Genomic DNA, 15,066 nt, shown 5'->3' with positions numbered 1-15,066 from the left:
GCTCACCAAAGTCAGAGATGTCCCTGGTTCAGTTGCCCTGCCTCAGTTTACATCATATTCCCAGGGGTTCAGCACTGCCTGCGGCTGTTGACGCAGTCCCCACCACCTCAGAGCTTCCATCCCACCAGGGAGTCAATTATACTGTTTTTACTCTGCAAATCCTCAGGAGGGACACGCTGCAGCAGGAACCTTTAGAGTCTTGTTTCTGCTATAAACCCTGGGACACTTGAGAGAGCAGGGAGCCTTGAGGTGCTGCTGGAGACTCACCTTAGGAGCTGCTGGCAGAAGAGGGCAAGGGCAGAGTAAGGAATGAGCCCTGGTGCAGGGCTTGCAGTGCAGTCCAAGAAGTGAAGGACACGGTAGGGAAGAGGCAGAAGGTAAGACCCTAACCTTGGACTTCATTGCCATGATCCATTCAGAGCAGATGTCACTGCTTCATGATGAGACTGTAGGTTTGTGCTGGATGTGCCGAGGGTGAGTGAAGGCTGGGTCTTATTACTCAATCTGCTGGGTCTTTGAACGGAAGAAATGAGAGCATAGGGACCTAAGTCTTAGCCTTGTCCTTTCCTGCACGTCTTCTCACCTCAGCTCCCCGCTTTTCCTAGACACTCCTGAGCCCCTGGCACTGCACAGTGAAATCCCAGGGAGAGCCCTGGGACAGTCTCCCACCTTGGCTGGGCAGCGGGGGAGCGTTTGGGCGGGCTCTGTGGGGCCAGATAGCCTGTGCCCTTCACTTCATCATTCACAGGGCTATTTCAATTCTCTCTTGGTTTCTTTTTCTTTTTTGTTGTGGCTGGGTTTTGCTTGCTTTCTCACTCACAGAATTATGATGAAGTAGGATTTGTTCTGCAACGCTCAGCTTTCTCAGTCCCATGCAGTGGAGATGGCTGGGGGTATACATTATTCTGAGTAGCTTTTGGAAAACTCTCAGAAGAGTTCCTGTGATGATCAGCGCTGGAAGAAACGCATTCCAGCCCAAGAGGTGGTCATGAGACACTTGGAGGGAACTGCTCTTGCAGAGAGCTGTGTTTCTCAGGCATGAGCTTTCTCCAATCACACGCTGAGGCATGACCCTGACATTGTCCATGCCCCTGACCCTGATGCTGTCCCACCTCACCCCCAGGCCTCCTGGGGATGCCCTGCTCAGTGTCCTGCTTTTTCACTTGTGCCCCACAAGCACAGCTGGCCATGCTGGGGTCCTGCTGCTGGGCTGGGATTTGCAAGCAGGCAGCCTCAAAGCCCTCAGGAACCACTGCTCAGGAGGGAAAAAATGGAAAACAGCTTTCAATCACAGAATCATGGAGCAGCTCAGCTTGGCAGCCACCCCAGCTTATCATCTAGTCCAACCGCCCCTTCTAAAAAGCAGGGTCAGCTAGAGCATGTGGCTCAGGACCATGCCCCATCAAGTTTTTAATTCCCACAAGGATGGAGCCTCCCAAACCTCTCTGGGCAACCTGTTCCAGTGTTTGACCACCCTATCTTTAAATGGAATTTCCTGTCTTTCAATGTGTCCTTTCTTCATGGCACCACTGAAAAAAGCCTGGGATTTGTCTCCTTAATCCTTCTCGTTACTCCTCCCTTCACAACTTCTCCCCTGTGGCTCGGTTACCTCAGTTACCCTTTCCCTATCTTCTTTTTGGTCCTCTCCTGGTCACTTTTTATGCTGCGTTTTGACCTACAAAGTGGGCTTTAGCATGCTCTCTGGCCGTTCCACAGCACAGTCCCTTGCTCATCTGAAGCAGTAACTCCTCATCTGGCCTTTCCCAATGGAAGAAATTGGCCTGTGTGGTGGTGGGGAAGGAGTGGGGTGGGAATCCTATTCCCCTCATGTCGGTGTTTCAGAGAGCTGTGGCCACTCACCCTGTGGTGTGCCCATCCCTTGCTTTGGACGACGGACAGCATCTGGCATGACATTTCACACAATGGGTTTTTTTGGAGAGTGGGGTTTGTTTTTTCTGGCATGCTTTTTCTTTCCTGAGAGTGGAAGGATGTAGATCCTCAACACCTGTAACTTGTTTTCCAGGTCATACCCACAGGCATATGAAAGTTGTCTGTTTCTGTGTGAGCAAATGCACATCACAGGTTTATTCTGCAGTGAGAAAGAAGAACTTGTGTTGGGCAGCTTGCCTCTGGAGTCTCCGGTGGGTCTGCTGGGATGAGTGTTCTTAACCCATCAGGAAGAACATTTTTTTGTGCTTTCATTATACAAGAAACACGTAAATCTAATGTGAAAGGAGCAATGTCCTACACAAAAAAAGAAATATTGAAGGTATATGCTGAAATGTGTTTCTTTCTTGTAGCCCCTCTTTGTGGCAACTGGGGAAATAAAAGACAAACAACATTGCATGGCTGAACGGGAAAATGACAACTGGACATCATCCACAGATTTTGTGCTGCTGGGAATACGTGATGTCCCCATACTCCAGAACCTGCTCTTTCTTCTCTTGCTTATGATCTATTCAGTCACCATGGTTGGGAACATCCTCATTGTTGTGCTAGTGGTGGCAGACCGGCATCTCCACACCCCCATGTACTTCTTCCTGGGCAATTTGTCCTCCTTAGAGACCTGCTACAGCTCCACCATCCTGCCACGGTTGCTGGCCAGCTTCTTGACTGGGGACAACAGCATCTCTGCACATGGCTGCATGGCTCAGTTCTACTTCTTTGCTTCCTTTGCAACTACCGAGTGTTACCTGCTGGCAGCCATGTCCTATGATCGGTACTTGGCCATATGCCAGCCCTTGCTCTATGCAAGCCTCATGACCTGGAAGGTCTCTTTCCATCTTGCAGCTGCATCTTGGCTAGGGAGTTCACTGCTGCTGCTGGTAGTCACAGTTGTCTTCTCCCAGTTGCAGTTCTGTGGCCCCAAGTCCATTGACCACTTCTTCTGTGAGTTTTCACCATTGCTGGAGCTTGCCTGCAGTAACACCAGGGTGTTCACGCTCGTTGTGTTCATCTTCGCCTTCCTGGACCTAATCTGTCCATTCCTGTTCACGTTGGCCTCCTACATGTGCATCATAGCTGCCATCCTGAGGATCCCATCCAGCACAGGCAGACAGAAGGCCTTCTCTACCTGCTCCTCTCACCTCACCGTTGTCACTGTTTTCTATGGCACCCTCTTTGTTGTCTACCTGCTGCCCAGAACAGCCCCACTGAGGCAGCTCAACAAAGTCTTCTCCTTTTTCTACACTATCCTCACGCCCTTGGTCAATCCCCTCATCTACAGCCTGCGGAACAGGGAGGTCAGGGAGGCCCTCAGGAGAATGATCAGGAAAGCCACGACCTGCACCCACAGCTACGTTGGTGACACAGGCAAAAGACACTTCTTGTTCCTTTGAATAGGAAAGCTCTAGATACCAATGGGGTCTTCAGATGTGCACGCCACTGAGACTGCTTGTGAGGCAGCAAGGGGAAGAAAGCAAAAGGTCCTGGTAGAGAAATGTTGTTTAGAAAGCAATGCTGACAAGGTCACGGGTTTGCTTTTCCCTTGATAATAAACATCTTGGTAGGCTTACATGTGGGAACTGTTGAAGTATCAAGGTTTTCTTTTCTGGAGGAGATAAAAAAGCGTACTTGGCCTCATACGAGAATATTTTCCAAGGGCCATCATGAGGGCATCTTTCTCACTGTGGGTTCCCAGGGTGGGAGTCATCTTCCCCTCTGGTACAAATTTCGGGAGCATGAAGCTCACATGTCAGCCATGAGTGAAGGTCTACTTTCACTGCACTGCCAAGGGAAAATGGGCCATTTCTATTGGGTGGTTCGTGGGTAACACCCACGCACCCCTCTTCCCTTGTCTGGCCAGGCCCTGTTGCAGGCATGCCTCAGAAACCAGCTGGAGACTGCAGCAGCTGAGCAGCTGAGTAAGAAGCCTTTGCTTCTCCTGCTGCAAAGGGAGGTGGAGAGGTTGGAGTAAGGGGAGCAGTTCCTCTTTCTGAGGACTAAACCAAGATCCTCACCCAGATCTCCCTCCCCCCCTCTTTTCCTCCCCTGTTCCCAGAGAAGGGAGCAAGTCCCTGCTCCAGCCATGCTCCTCTGGCTCCAGATAAAGCTCCTCTTCTCTGTTCACTCTACATCTTGGACAGACTGAGACACCCACTCCCTTGCCCCAGCCCCTTCATCCCTGGATCAGGCTTTCCACCTCGGCCCTCCTTCCCCACTAGAATTCTTTGACCCAATGTACTGGATCTGGATGGGATGATGTTAATTTTTTTCATAGCAGCCCATAAGGTGCTGGGCTTTGGATTAGTGACAAAACCAGTGCTGATAACACATCAGTGATTTTGCTGTTGCTGAAAGGTATCTGCACAACATCAAGGTCTTCTCTGTTTCTCACTCTGACCCCCAGTGAGTAAGCTGGGGGTGTGCAAGATGTCGGGAGGGGACACAGCCAGGAAAGGTGACTGGAACTGACCAAACAGATATTCCATGCCATATGGCATCATGCTCAGCAATAAAGATGGAGGAGAGGGTGTTTTCTGAGTGGGTGGCCAATGCCTGGGGACTGGCTGGGTATCGGTGTACTTGTGGAAGGTGGTGAGTGATTGCCTTTGCATCACTTATTATTTTGGCAGAGGGTGGTTTTTTTCTTTCTTCCTTCTTCCTCTTTCCTTCCCTTATTAAATTATTTTTATCTTCACCCATGACTTTCCTCACTTTTGCTCTTCCTATTCTCTGCCCCCATCCCACTGGGGTGTGGGGTGAGTAGGTGAGGAAGGAGCTGTGTGAGGCTTCACTGGCAGCCAGGGTCAACCCACTCCCCCCAACCCATGCAGGACCCAGGGCAGGGTTGGTCCTTGTGACCTGGTTCTCCTCAGGTCTCCATTTCTTCAGTGGTCTGTGAACCACTGTGAGCAGTGGGCCCACAATTTTTTTGTCTCCTTCTGGCTGACGACACACTTGCTGAAGCCCTTCTTGCAGCATCTGCATCACACAAACAGTGTCCAGCATGGGGGAAGCTCTGCTCTCACATAGGGAGAGTACAGGGACAAGGATCGGGGAAGGCTGGAAGAAGTCAGAGCAGCTCTTGAAAAGCCAAGGGGAACACATTGCTTGTGCTGGGGCTTGAACCTGTGGGTTGTCAGTCTAAGCCTCTCCCAGGTGAGCTACTTCAGCCCTGCCCCAGGAGCCCTTGCCCTGGTGCCAGCCCTGCCTGAGCGCAGCCTGGAGCGCAAGAGGTGTGCTCTGCAGGGAGGTACCTGTGACCAGTCCCAGCCCAACCCCACAGGCGGGACCTGCCTGCTCCCTGCCCAGGCCTGCCATCCTGGCTGTGCCAAGAGCCCATCCCTGGTCACCCCACCTCAGCCTGCGCCTGAAGGGCTTGCTCATCCCTCCAAGGGAGCTGGAGCTGCCTCGGGCTCAGGCCATCTTGCACACCTCTCTTGGGATTTTAAATGGCACCATCTCCTGTTCACTGCAGCCTCTGTGGACGAGCTCACGTACCCATGGTCCCACAGTGCTTGTGGGTCTCTCTCAAATATTCGCTCCAGAAGGCAACAATGTCCAGCAGGCCCTCCTCCCACGTCAACCCTCTTGCCTAGCTGAGTCCATTCCCAGAGGAAAAGACAAGTGGCAGGATCTGACTGTCCTCTTTGCAGTGCTGAGGCAGGCATTGGGAAAGCACGGTGCTTCCCCTTGCATCAGCACCTTCATCTGCCTCAGAGGTGAGTGCAAGCCAAGCAAACCCCCATGTGGAATTTGACTGGGATGGAAAGGGGCAGGCACAACAAGGAAAAGGAAATGCAGAGGAAGAAACAGAAAACTAAAAAGGAAATGGAAAGTTAAAAGGGGGAACACCCCTCCCCCAGAACAAGGCTAGAAAATGCATGTGCCATGGCCTGGGAAACTAAATCCCTCCAGGACAGCAGAGGACATAATGCAGGACAAAGGCTAGGATTTTTCTAGAAACTCATACATGGCAACCAAGCACGAGATCTTGAATTCAGGATGGGAGGGGGAGTGTCATCAAGGCGATTGCTTTCATGGGTGTTGTCAGAGGTGGGAGCACACCAGTGGCTCTCTGTTTTCTCCAAGAGCCCTGGCATTCCCTTCCTGCCTCTTCCCAGACCCCTGTCTCTCCCTGTCTGCTCTGGGAAGCCCAGCTCTGCCCCTCTTTACCTGCCTGTTCCATGCACCCTCTTCAGGAGCTTTTCTCCCACCAGCTTGTCACCAGGGCTGGGCATGCTGCTCTGTGCGGCTGTCTGTCTGCATGTGTGTGAACACATGCTTTTCCCCTACAAATTGTGTCTCTCCTCTCCACCCCCTCGCCCCTCAGTAAAACCTTATTGAAAGTGAACACCATTTGGCGAGGTGGGGTAGTTTGGACAACAGAGGGAATCAACCCCGGTCCCTCATACCCCACAGCCAAGCTGTGCAGACGTGACTGGCACCAATTTGGTTTCTTCTTTCTGTGGCCACCTCCCACTCCTTCCAGCTCACATCTGGCTTCATCTCATGGGCCATGTTGTGACAGGTGCTCACTCATTCAGGAAAGCTCACTGCATGCACGGGCAGTGCAAAGACATCTGCTTTGGTCTGCAACAAGCTCTGCCTTTACCTGGGAGGCCTTTGTACGAGCAGTAGGTGGTGTGCTGTGACCGACCTCAGTGCTACTCCGATAGCTGGCGAGAGGGAAATGGACATCTCTGTTTTCAGGGACAGTGCTCTGCACGGGGACACTGCCAAGCCCCAAAGGTGCAAGTACCTGTTGGGAATTGGCTTGATGAGATAGGACATGGGTCTATAGAAAAGTTGTGCGAGCAGAGTTCTGTGTGAAGGAATGTCAGCGTGGGCAGCAAGACTAGGCCTTGGCTGAAGACTGCTCGCCTTGCTGATATCAGGAGAAAAACAACAGCTGGTCTCGCTGTTATCAGGAGAAAGACAGGGAGGGTGTGGCCTTGGCATAACTTCACAAGTAACTTTTGAAGAAGTTCTCATGAGAAAGTTACTGAACACGCATAGCTGCCAGCCACAAGTGGGTGTGTATTAGTAATGAATAAACATTAGCAATGTACCAATCGTATTAGGACTAGTAGGCATAATTATCGCAAACTGTATAAATATGAGCTATCCGTGCAAATAAAGTTGAATCACTTCTATCCCTCATATTGGGTCGACTTATGTGCATTCCTCCGCCGCTCCAACAAGTACCCAACTGCTTCTGTTTTTCATGGCTGTGTTAGCAGCAATATCATCATGGCACTACTTCAGATTTTCCTGCTGAATCCATAGGACTAGCAATATTGAGCTCTGAGAGACTTTCCAGGATCCTTCCCTGCCTGGGATCCTGGCAACATTTCCAGAATTCATCCTGGGAGCAGCAGGTCTGCAGTCAGGGACTCTCCCCTTGGATTGGGATGCCACCCTAGGTAACTCCTTGAGGGTGAGAGCCCTCATCTCATAGGTAAACGATATGCTCATTTTGAGTCATCATTTTTAAACCTTAAGAATTCTAAAGTCCGCTGTGTAGTACTAATTTCCCCTTACATCGTTGAGCTTGTGGTTCGCTAATCAGAGTTCTAAGGAACTTTTTTATCGAAGAATAAATCTGATTTTTAACACCTGCTGTGTTTGATAGTACGAGCCTCTGTAACACTCCTTCCAGTCCTGTTGGATGTGCAGTTTGTGAGAACCACCTGCCTCTGCCCTGGCTGGGGAGGCAGGAGAAGGAGGCCCAGTGGGCACAGACATTGCTCCTACAGACAAGAGAGATGAATCACGGTTTCTCTTAGGAGCCTCGCACTGCAATGTAAGTGCTGGGGGTCCAAGTCCAAGCTGGACATGTGCACTCCTCATCCTGTTGGTGATGGTCAAGGAAGAGGGGGAACTCTTTACCAGCACACTGTATGTCCTTTCTTTGGACATTGAATCCTTTTGAGTGTTTCTCTGCTCCACACAGATGTTGCAGGTACTCAAAGGCATCGGCAGCAGCCCCAGGAACCCACACCCGGACTATCCCATCCCATTTCTGTTTGTCGACTCCCATCTATATGGTGTTTACCCTCCACCCTTGCCCACTCATTCGGTTACCAATGAAGCCCTCCGAGGGCTGCGTCAGCTCACTGCTTTGGCAACTCAGCCGCACAGGTTGCGCTCAGGCCATTGTGCACGGTGGCAATGGAGACAAGCATCTTTCCTGTGTGTGCCTCCCACCCAGCTGTCTCGTGTGATGGAAAGTACACCTGACGAACTACCGGCCTGAGAAAGTGGCATCTGCTCCCACTGAACAAACCAGGTCCTCTGACCATATGATATATGGAAAGGAGTAAAAGTTTTATTTAATCTCAGCTGTAATTTTTATTTAAGGTACTACTTTTAACTCGGGCATTAATTTAAGGTGCCACTTATAGTCTTTGAATGTACCAGTATTCTTTGGCTGGCTATAACAAAAATATGTGTACCCCAGTACACAGCCACACACCCAGGTGGGCCCCCTCCCCAGGACCCCCACTGCTTTCTGTGCACCACCATACGAGCTCATGTACCCCATTTCTCCCAGAGGAACCTTCCCCAAGGATTCCATTGCTTTCCCCTGCCTCCCAGAACAACCCAGTTCACCCAAGCATGTCGCTAATCCTCCCTTTCGCCCCAGGATCTTCTGACCGAACAGGAATTAAGACTTCTTCTGCAGCGGAGAAGCGTGCCTGTAGCTGCTGCTGTCCAGGTGAGCAACATCAGGGCGTCTGCAGCCCCACAAAAGATCCTGGGCCCCGGTGGATCCCTGAGCCCTCTGGGGTGGGCAGACCTTGGATATGGCAGAGGGAAAGAGAGGGGACTGTCCCTGATGCATGTCCCAGGGTGAGCTGCACAGAGCTGCCCCCATGCCTTTCCTTGCATGCAGTAGGGCTCTATGGAGCCAGAAGATCACTGTGCAGGCCAGGCAGGGGGGCTGTGCCATACACACCCCCCAGGATCACTGTGAGGTCTGGGCAGGCTTCTGGGAGATATAGGGGCATCCTGGGGTAGATAGGGGGCTCTGGGTGCCATCTGGATCTCAGGTGAGCCAATTCCTGTCCTGGGTAGACAGAGGGCTCCAGTTCCCTTCTCCTTCCCCAGGTCTCTGCAGAGAGAGGTGGTGGGGACAAGGCCCCTCTCATGTCCCAGCAGACACTGGGGGGGGAGGGGGGTGTTCGTCACAATTTGGGCTCTCTCTTGCAGGTCCTCAAGTGATGGTGACAGCCCTGTCCTGTCCCCCTCCAGCGGCATGAGGAGATGATCATCCCTGGATGACCCCACCTGATCCCCTGGGAGCCCTGGGCCATTTCCCTCTCATGATCAATAAACCCCTTCAGCAAAGCTACGCTCTCTGTGTGCGTGTGTGTGTGTGTGTGTGTGCCTGCATCCATGTCCCGTCTACTTGCCCAGTGCCTAGATGCCTGGGTCCTCTCTGGCTGGACCACCAAGATGAGCAGAGGGGCTGAAGGAGCGCGGGCACCTGGGGTGTCCCCTTCCCACCCACCATGTGCCCCCAGATAAAGGCAACCTGGAGTGTCCCCCCAGGAGGCTGGGAGAGGTGAGGGGGAGACGATGCCAACTCTTGGGGCAGCCGGTGTTTTGGAGGCACAGAGGGAAAGAGGTTCTTACCAGGGCTCTAGTGAGTGATACCGAAAAGCCGGTCGAAGACACCATCCAAGACTCGTTTTGGAGTTTTAGAAAGCAGGCATTCTTTATTGCAGCGCTGGATGCATGGGGGGTAGTTCCACCTAGCATGCATCCCACAGCTTTAGCACTAACAGGTTATATAGAATAACTAATTGCACATTAATCAGATTAGTATACATTTACATAAAAGTAATTGCAACTGATTATTTTGGTACTGCCTACATCCAATCACGTGCAATGAAGGATCCCTTTGAGTCGATGGGCTGCTTTTGTGACCACCGACCCATTTGAAGTTCTTGCTGGCTGTCCTTGAAGTCTTGATTCCTGTCCTTGTTCTTTGATCTTGAAGCTTAAGGCAGCATCAATCACATGTGGTTAATTTCAACACCGTTCTCATCTAGTGTCCAGGAACATCTAGTTCTAAGAGCAAAGAACTGCAAAACTTAGGAGTAACTACCTCTACTAGTTAATTGCTTGGCTATACTTTTGTCTATTGTTTCAATCATAGTGTTAGTATAAGATTTCTAATAATTATTTACCTAATCTCACTTTTGCAGTCACCGAGCAGCAAAGCAGTTTCCACGACTAGTACAAAACATGAAAACCATGAAAATATTTAGACATACCATACAGAATGTATGGAAATATGCTATCATGAGCACCATCCCCCAGGCAGCACAGTTTGGTGTCGGGGCAGGAGAGGATCATGAGCAGGCAGCCTGGACCCCTGGGTCCTCTGCCCTGCTCTGGGAGGGGTGGCAGTTCCCTGCCTCATGGCCTCAGCAGTCCTGGGTTCACAGGAGGTTTCAGAGCCTCATGCTGGACCCAAGTGCCTTCCTGGACCTCCAGCCCACAGCCTTCCCTGGGGCACCCCCCATCACAGGCCAGGAAGGCAGGTCATTGTGAGAGACTGTCATCTCGAGGCATCTGTCTCAAAGATTGTATGCTGTGAGAGACAGAACTGTGAACTATTTATCTTGAAACATTTGCCTCTGGGATGGCTTGTTTAAAGAGGACACTCCTCTGGCCCATAAGGACGATAACCAGGCCACTGAGGCATCCAGGGGAAGAGGCAGGCTGGAGCTGGTGAAGCATGCAGGAATGTGGAGACTACCATTGTCCTGGAAGCTGTAGTCTTTGAGAAAATATACTGGTTTCTCATGTCGATCACCCAAAGATCAAGTGATAGACGAAACCATGAGCGTGCTAACAGTACGTATGTGCATGCATTAGACTATGCCCTGTAAAAAAGACATGGACACAGGCCATGGTGTGCACCCATAACTGAAGAATTGAAGACTGAGGACCAACGGGACGCTGCTTGATCCATGGTGGTGACTATTCTTGCAACTCTATCCCGACTGCTTGTTTGATTTCTGCCTTTTTCTTCCATTCTATCCTATTGCTACTATTTTCTACTTTTGCTACTTTTGATAATAAAAGGTGTTTTGGGTATACGGCATTAGACTTCGTTTGTGTCTTAATCTCGCTCTTGGGATCATATTGAAACTTTCCCCGACATTGGATCAGGACAGTCATAGGCTCCAGATGCTCAATGGAACTCCCCTTCACCTTGCATGGACAAGCTGTGCAGGACTTTGCGTTCATGATGTCCTGCGGGCTGCTCGTGGCTGTGTTTTCATCTCTCCAGGTACACACTGAATTACCACTGACTTTTACATTAGGATTTTTTCCTTCACGCCACTGCATGTGATGGTCTTAAGGGTCTTTTCCAACCTCAATGATTCCTTGATTCTCTGATTCTATGATTTCCTGTGATGTGCAGAAAACAGACTCCACAATCAGTGAGATTGTGAAGTAGGTATGTTCATTCAGCGCTGGGCAGCACGGGGGGTAGTCCCACCAAAGTCGTGCACGCCCGGCTCGGCAGTTCTCCTCAAGTTTATACAGTCAAGTGTTACATATACATGGAGTTTCACAATACGCCCATACATAGGCATGATCTATCCCCGATTCATATTAAAATTAGTTCTAAAAAGTCACAAGGCCAGTCTTGGCTGGTTTTTGGGGTCGGCTGCTGCTTCTTCTCAGGGACTATCTCCTGCCCCAGCCAGCCTCAACAATGCAAACGTTAATCATCATTTCTCATCCTCTTGGGCCATGTCTACCTCTATTGTAATTTCTTTAACTTCATTATAAGCTAGATAATTACTAAACAGTTCCTAGCTACATCCATATATCTACTATATCTACTAAGGTTCCTTTGGGTCCCTGTCTCACTGTGGCTTGTCCCTGGGCTGTGGGGTGGGGGCAGGAGCTGTCAACTGGGAAACCAATAGAAAAAAGGGAAACCAGCAACCAAAATTTATCAAGACACAGGCCTGGCAGAGCAAACTTGGAGGCAACGGCATGAAGCAAACTTCACTGCTCACAGTAGTTGATGGGCCATCGAGAAACCAGCAGCACCACTTCCAGGAGGATCAGCCTGGACTCTGCAAGACTGGAGCAGGCTCTGATGTGGCTGGTATAAAACCAAAGGCTGAGAAGAAAGGAGATGAATGTGTTATTTATGGCCGGAAGATGTGAATCACCAGCGGTGGGAAAGCAAACCGCTGTGTTGACTTTTTCTCGCATTACATTTTCTGTTCTTCTCGTCTATACTGTGTGTCCCCAAGTTAGATACTAGTGTGTCTTTAAAGATCTGTTGCCAATCTGAATATTCATTAGGTTTCACCACACTACCCTTCAGTCGGTGATGATACAAATATTCTGATAAGTTAAAATTTTATATGAGTTGGGTTTGATCAAAAGCTAAAGAGTGTAGAATATAGGGGTTTGAAGCTCGCAATGTAGTAGTCAAAACTTAAGAACATACAAAATGTGCTGTATACAATCATAAAAGAATAAGTATTGTCTAACATTAGTTAACCATAGAAACTTTGACCGATTTGTTAGTTTGTAGTGTTTTGTCCTAAGAAACTGAGAGAGATCGTTATGGACCTTAGTTCTGTTGCTTAGTGTCCTGGTTTCAGCTGGGATAGAGTTAACTGTCTTCCTAGTAGCTGGTACAGTGCTGTGTTTTGAGTTCGGTATGCAAAGAATGTTGATAACACTGATATTTTCAGTTGTTGCTCAGTAGTGTTTAGACTATAGTCAAGGATTTTTCAGCTTCTCATGGCCAGCCAGGGCACAAGAAGTTGGCACAGGACACAACCAAGGCACCTGACCCAAACTGGCCAACAGTGTATTCCATACCATGTGACGTCCCATCTAGTTTAGGAACTGGAAAGGGGTGGGGGGGGGGGGGGCGGGGAATCGCTGCTCAGGGACTGGTGGGGTGTCGGTCGGCGGGTGGTGAGCTATTGCCCTGTGCATCATTTGTACATTCCAATCCTTTTATTACTACTGTTGTCATTTTATTAGTGTTATCATTATCATTATAATTTCTTCTTTTCTGCTCTATTAAATCGTTCTTATCTCAACCCAGAAGTTTTACCTTTTTTTTTTTTTCCCCGAGTTCCTCCCCCATCCCACTGGATGGGGGAAGTGAGTGAGCGGCTGCGTGGTACTTAGTTGCTGGCTGGAGTTAAACCACGACACTTAGAAACCCCACTTTGATCAAGATTCCAGTTAGTGGAACTAAGTAAGATTAACCAATGAGAGGGCCAATCACTAGAAACGTTAAATTCAAGAATTAACATTGAATGTTCTTTTTACGTAAGCTAATACATGATGGCAAAAATCGGACTACGCAGAATCACATAAGAGAGGTCAACTATCGGACAAAGTGAGGAAGACTATGGAAGACCACCAGAGGGCTTCTGAAGACCACCAAAGACTTCACCACGCCTGCGTAAAGGGACATTTACATATGCTAATGATTTATCAGACAGTTGATGATTATGTATGACATTACCCAGAAATTTAGTGAATATGTATAACAGGTGTGTATTTAACCTGCATGGTTAAACCAGACAGGTGCACACACTAGGTGGAGTGATCCCCTGTGTGTCCAGCTGACGTGTGGGAAACAGACTCCACAGTCAGTGAGATTGTAAAGTAGGTATGTTCATTCAGCGCTGGGCAGCACGGAGGGTAGTCCCACCAAACTCGTGCGCGCCCGACTCGGCAGTTCGCCTCAAGTTTATACAGTCAGGTATTACATATTCACAATATGCCTATACCTATACATGACCTATCCCCGCTTCATATTAAAATTAGCTCCGAGAGGTCATTTCCTTAGTCTCCTCCCAACTGCGCCTGTGCAGGGCCTCTTTGTGGTGGTCGTCTGGTGGTCGCAGAGATGAAGAAAGATGACTTCTCTTTGTCACTGCTAGTAACCTCTTTCCTTGCGCAGGCTCAGTGAATTTTTGGTATCCACCCAAGCCGCAAGACCAGTCTTAGCTGGCTCTTGGGGCCTGCTCCTGCTTCTTACCAAGGACTGTCTCTACCTCATTGGCTGGTTCTTGGGATCAGCTCTTCTTATCAAGGACTGTCTCTACCTCAGCTAATTTCAGCAATGTAAGCACTAAACATCATCTTTCACGCCCCGTTATTATGTGTACTGAGATTCTTTTGACTCCCCTTCTCTCAGTGTATTTAGTTTCTCAAGTCTTTCATATACTTACACCTGGCCTGATACAATGACCATTTCTGAAAGTCATCTTTTCAGATGCAAACTGCCTAGGCAAAGGCCCTTTCCATGATGCTCTACTTGTCTCCTTCTCTTACTCTTTGTTCAAGATACCTCTCCCCTATGCAGCTGCTTTGAGCTTCAGGGAGTTACAAGCTTGCCTGTCCTCCAGTAGACTAATTGCCTCTTTAGGCAGTTCTTTACTTGTGTTTATCTCTAACTTTTTAGTATCTGTCACAAACATTTCTCATAAGACTATCCCTTGTAGAAAGGCAGCCTCATTAGGGGCAGCTTGTACTTCACGTGTGGTTGAGGAGTGTGACTTATTGTTTACGAAACTTGAAAATGATTGTCTTTGCTTTGCTTGCATATAGGAAAAAATCTTCTGGGCCTGTGTGCAGCCAGTTCTCTAAGGAGAGCAGGAGGGAGATGATGCAATGGAGCTGTAACCTCCAGCTGTAGAGATCAGTGGAGAAGTCTGAGGCAAGGAACAGAGATGTAAGCCCCCAGGTGGCCAATGTCAGAAGTGCTGAGGTTTGAGAGATGAGGAGCAAGGGTGTCCATACAGTGTCAGACCTCAAGAGACTGCCTTTAATAGCTGTCCAGACCTCCAGAACAGACACTATGGATCATTATCACTTGGAGAATGCTTCTATCACCTCTTCTCTGTACTGAAAAGTAAGAAAAATGATCCTTTAAAAGAAAAAAGTCATGGGTATAGGTGCACTTTGAAATCGTCCTCCTTAACTACACTATGAAGTTTTTCTAATTAGCTGTACAAGTCTTGAAGACTTGAAGAAAATTGCAGGAAGAAAAATGGCTTCCTAGAGCTTTGTGTATTGTAATGAGCCCCATGGTGTGTTTGACACTCA

The 15,066-nt window shown here is 49.2% G+C and overlaps 2 protein-coding genes across 2 annotated transcripts in view; one reads left to right on the top strand and one right to left on the bottom strand.

The window, feature by feature from the left end:
* Positions 1 to 15,066, bottom strand: part of LOC126036932 (scavenger receptor cysteine-rich type 1 protein M130-like) — a 189,847-nt gene that overhangs the window by 145,146 nt on the left and 29,635 nt on the right. The gene's annotated exons all lie outside the window — the stretch shown is intronic.
* On the top strand, positions 2,346 to 3,338 carry LOC126036929 (olfactory receptor 1020-like). Its single transcript, XM_049797162.1, has one exon. It carries the CDS (start codon positions 2,346 to 2,348, stop codon positions 3,336 to 3,338), a length of 993 nt encoding a protein of 330 aa, XP_049653119.1.

The sequence above is a fragment of the Accipiter gentilis genome, unplaced genomic scaffold (assembly GCF_929443795.1).
Source record: "Accipiter gentilis unplaced genomic scaffold, bAccGen1.1, whole genome shotgun sequence".
In the NCBI taxonomy this organism is placed as follows: Eukaryota; Metazoa; Chordata; class Aves; order Accipitriformes; family Accipitridae; genus Astur; species Astur gentilis.
The sequence above is the reverse complement of the archived record's forward strand: the minus strand, read 5'-3'. Positions and strand labels throughout refer to the sequence as shown.

Bases quoted from the DNA above. Each gene is read 5' to 3' on its own strand.
- LOC126036929 (XM_049797162.1), top strand. From the start codon at position 2,346: ATGGCTGAACGGGAAAATGACAACTGGACATCATCCACAGATTTTGTG.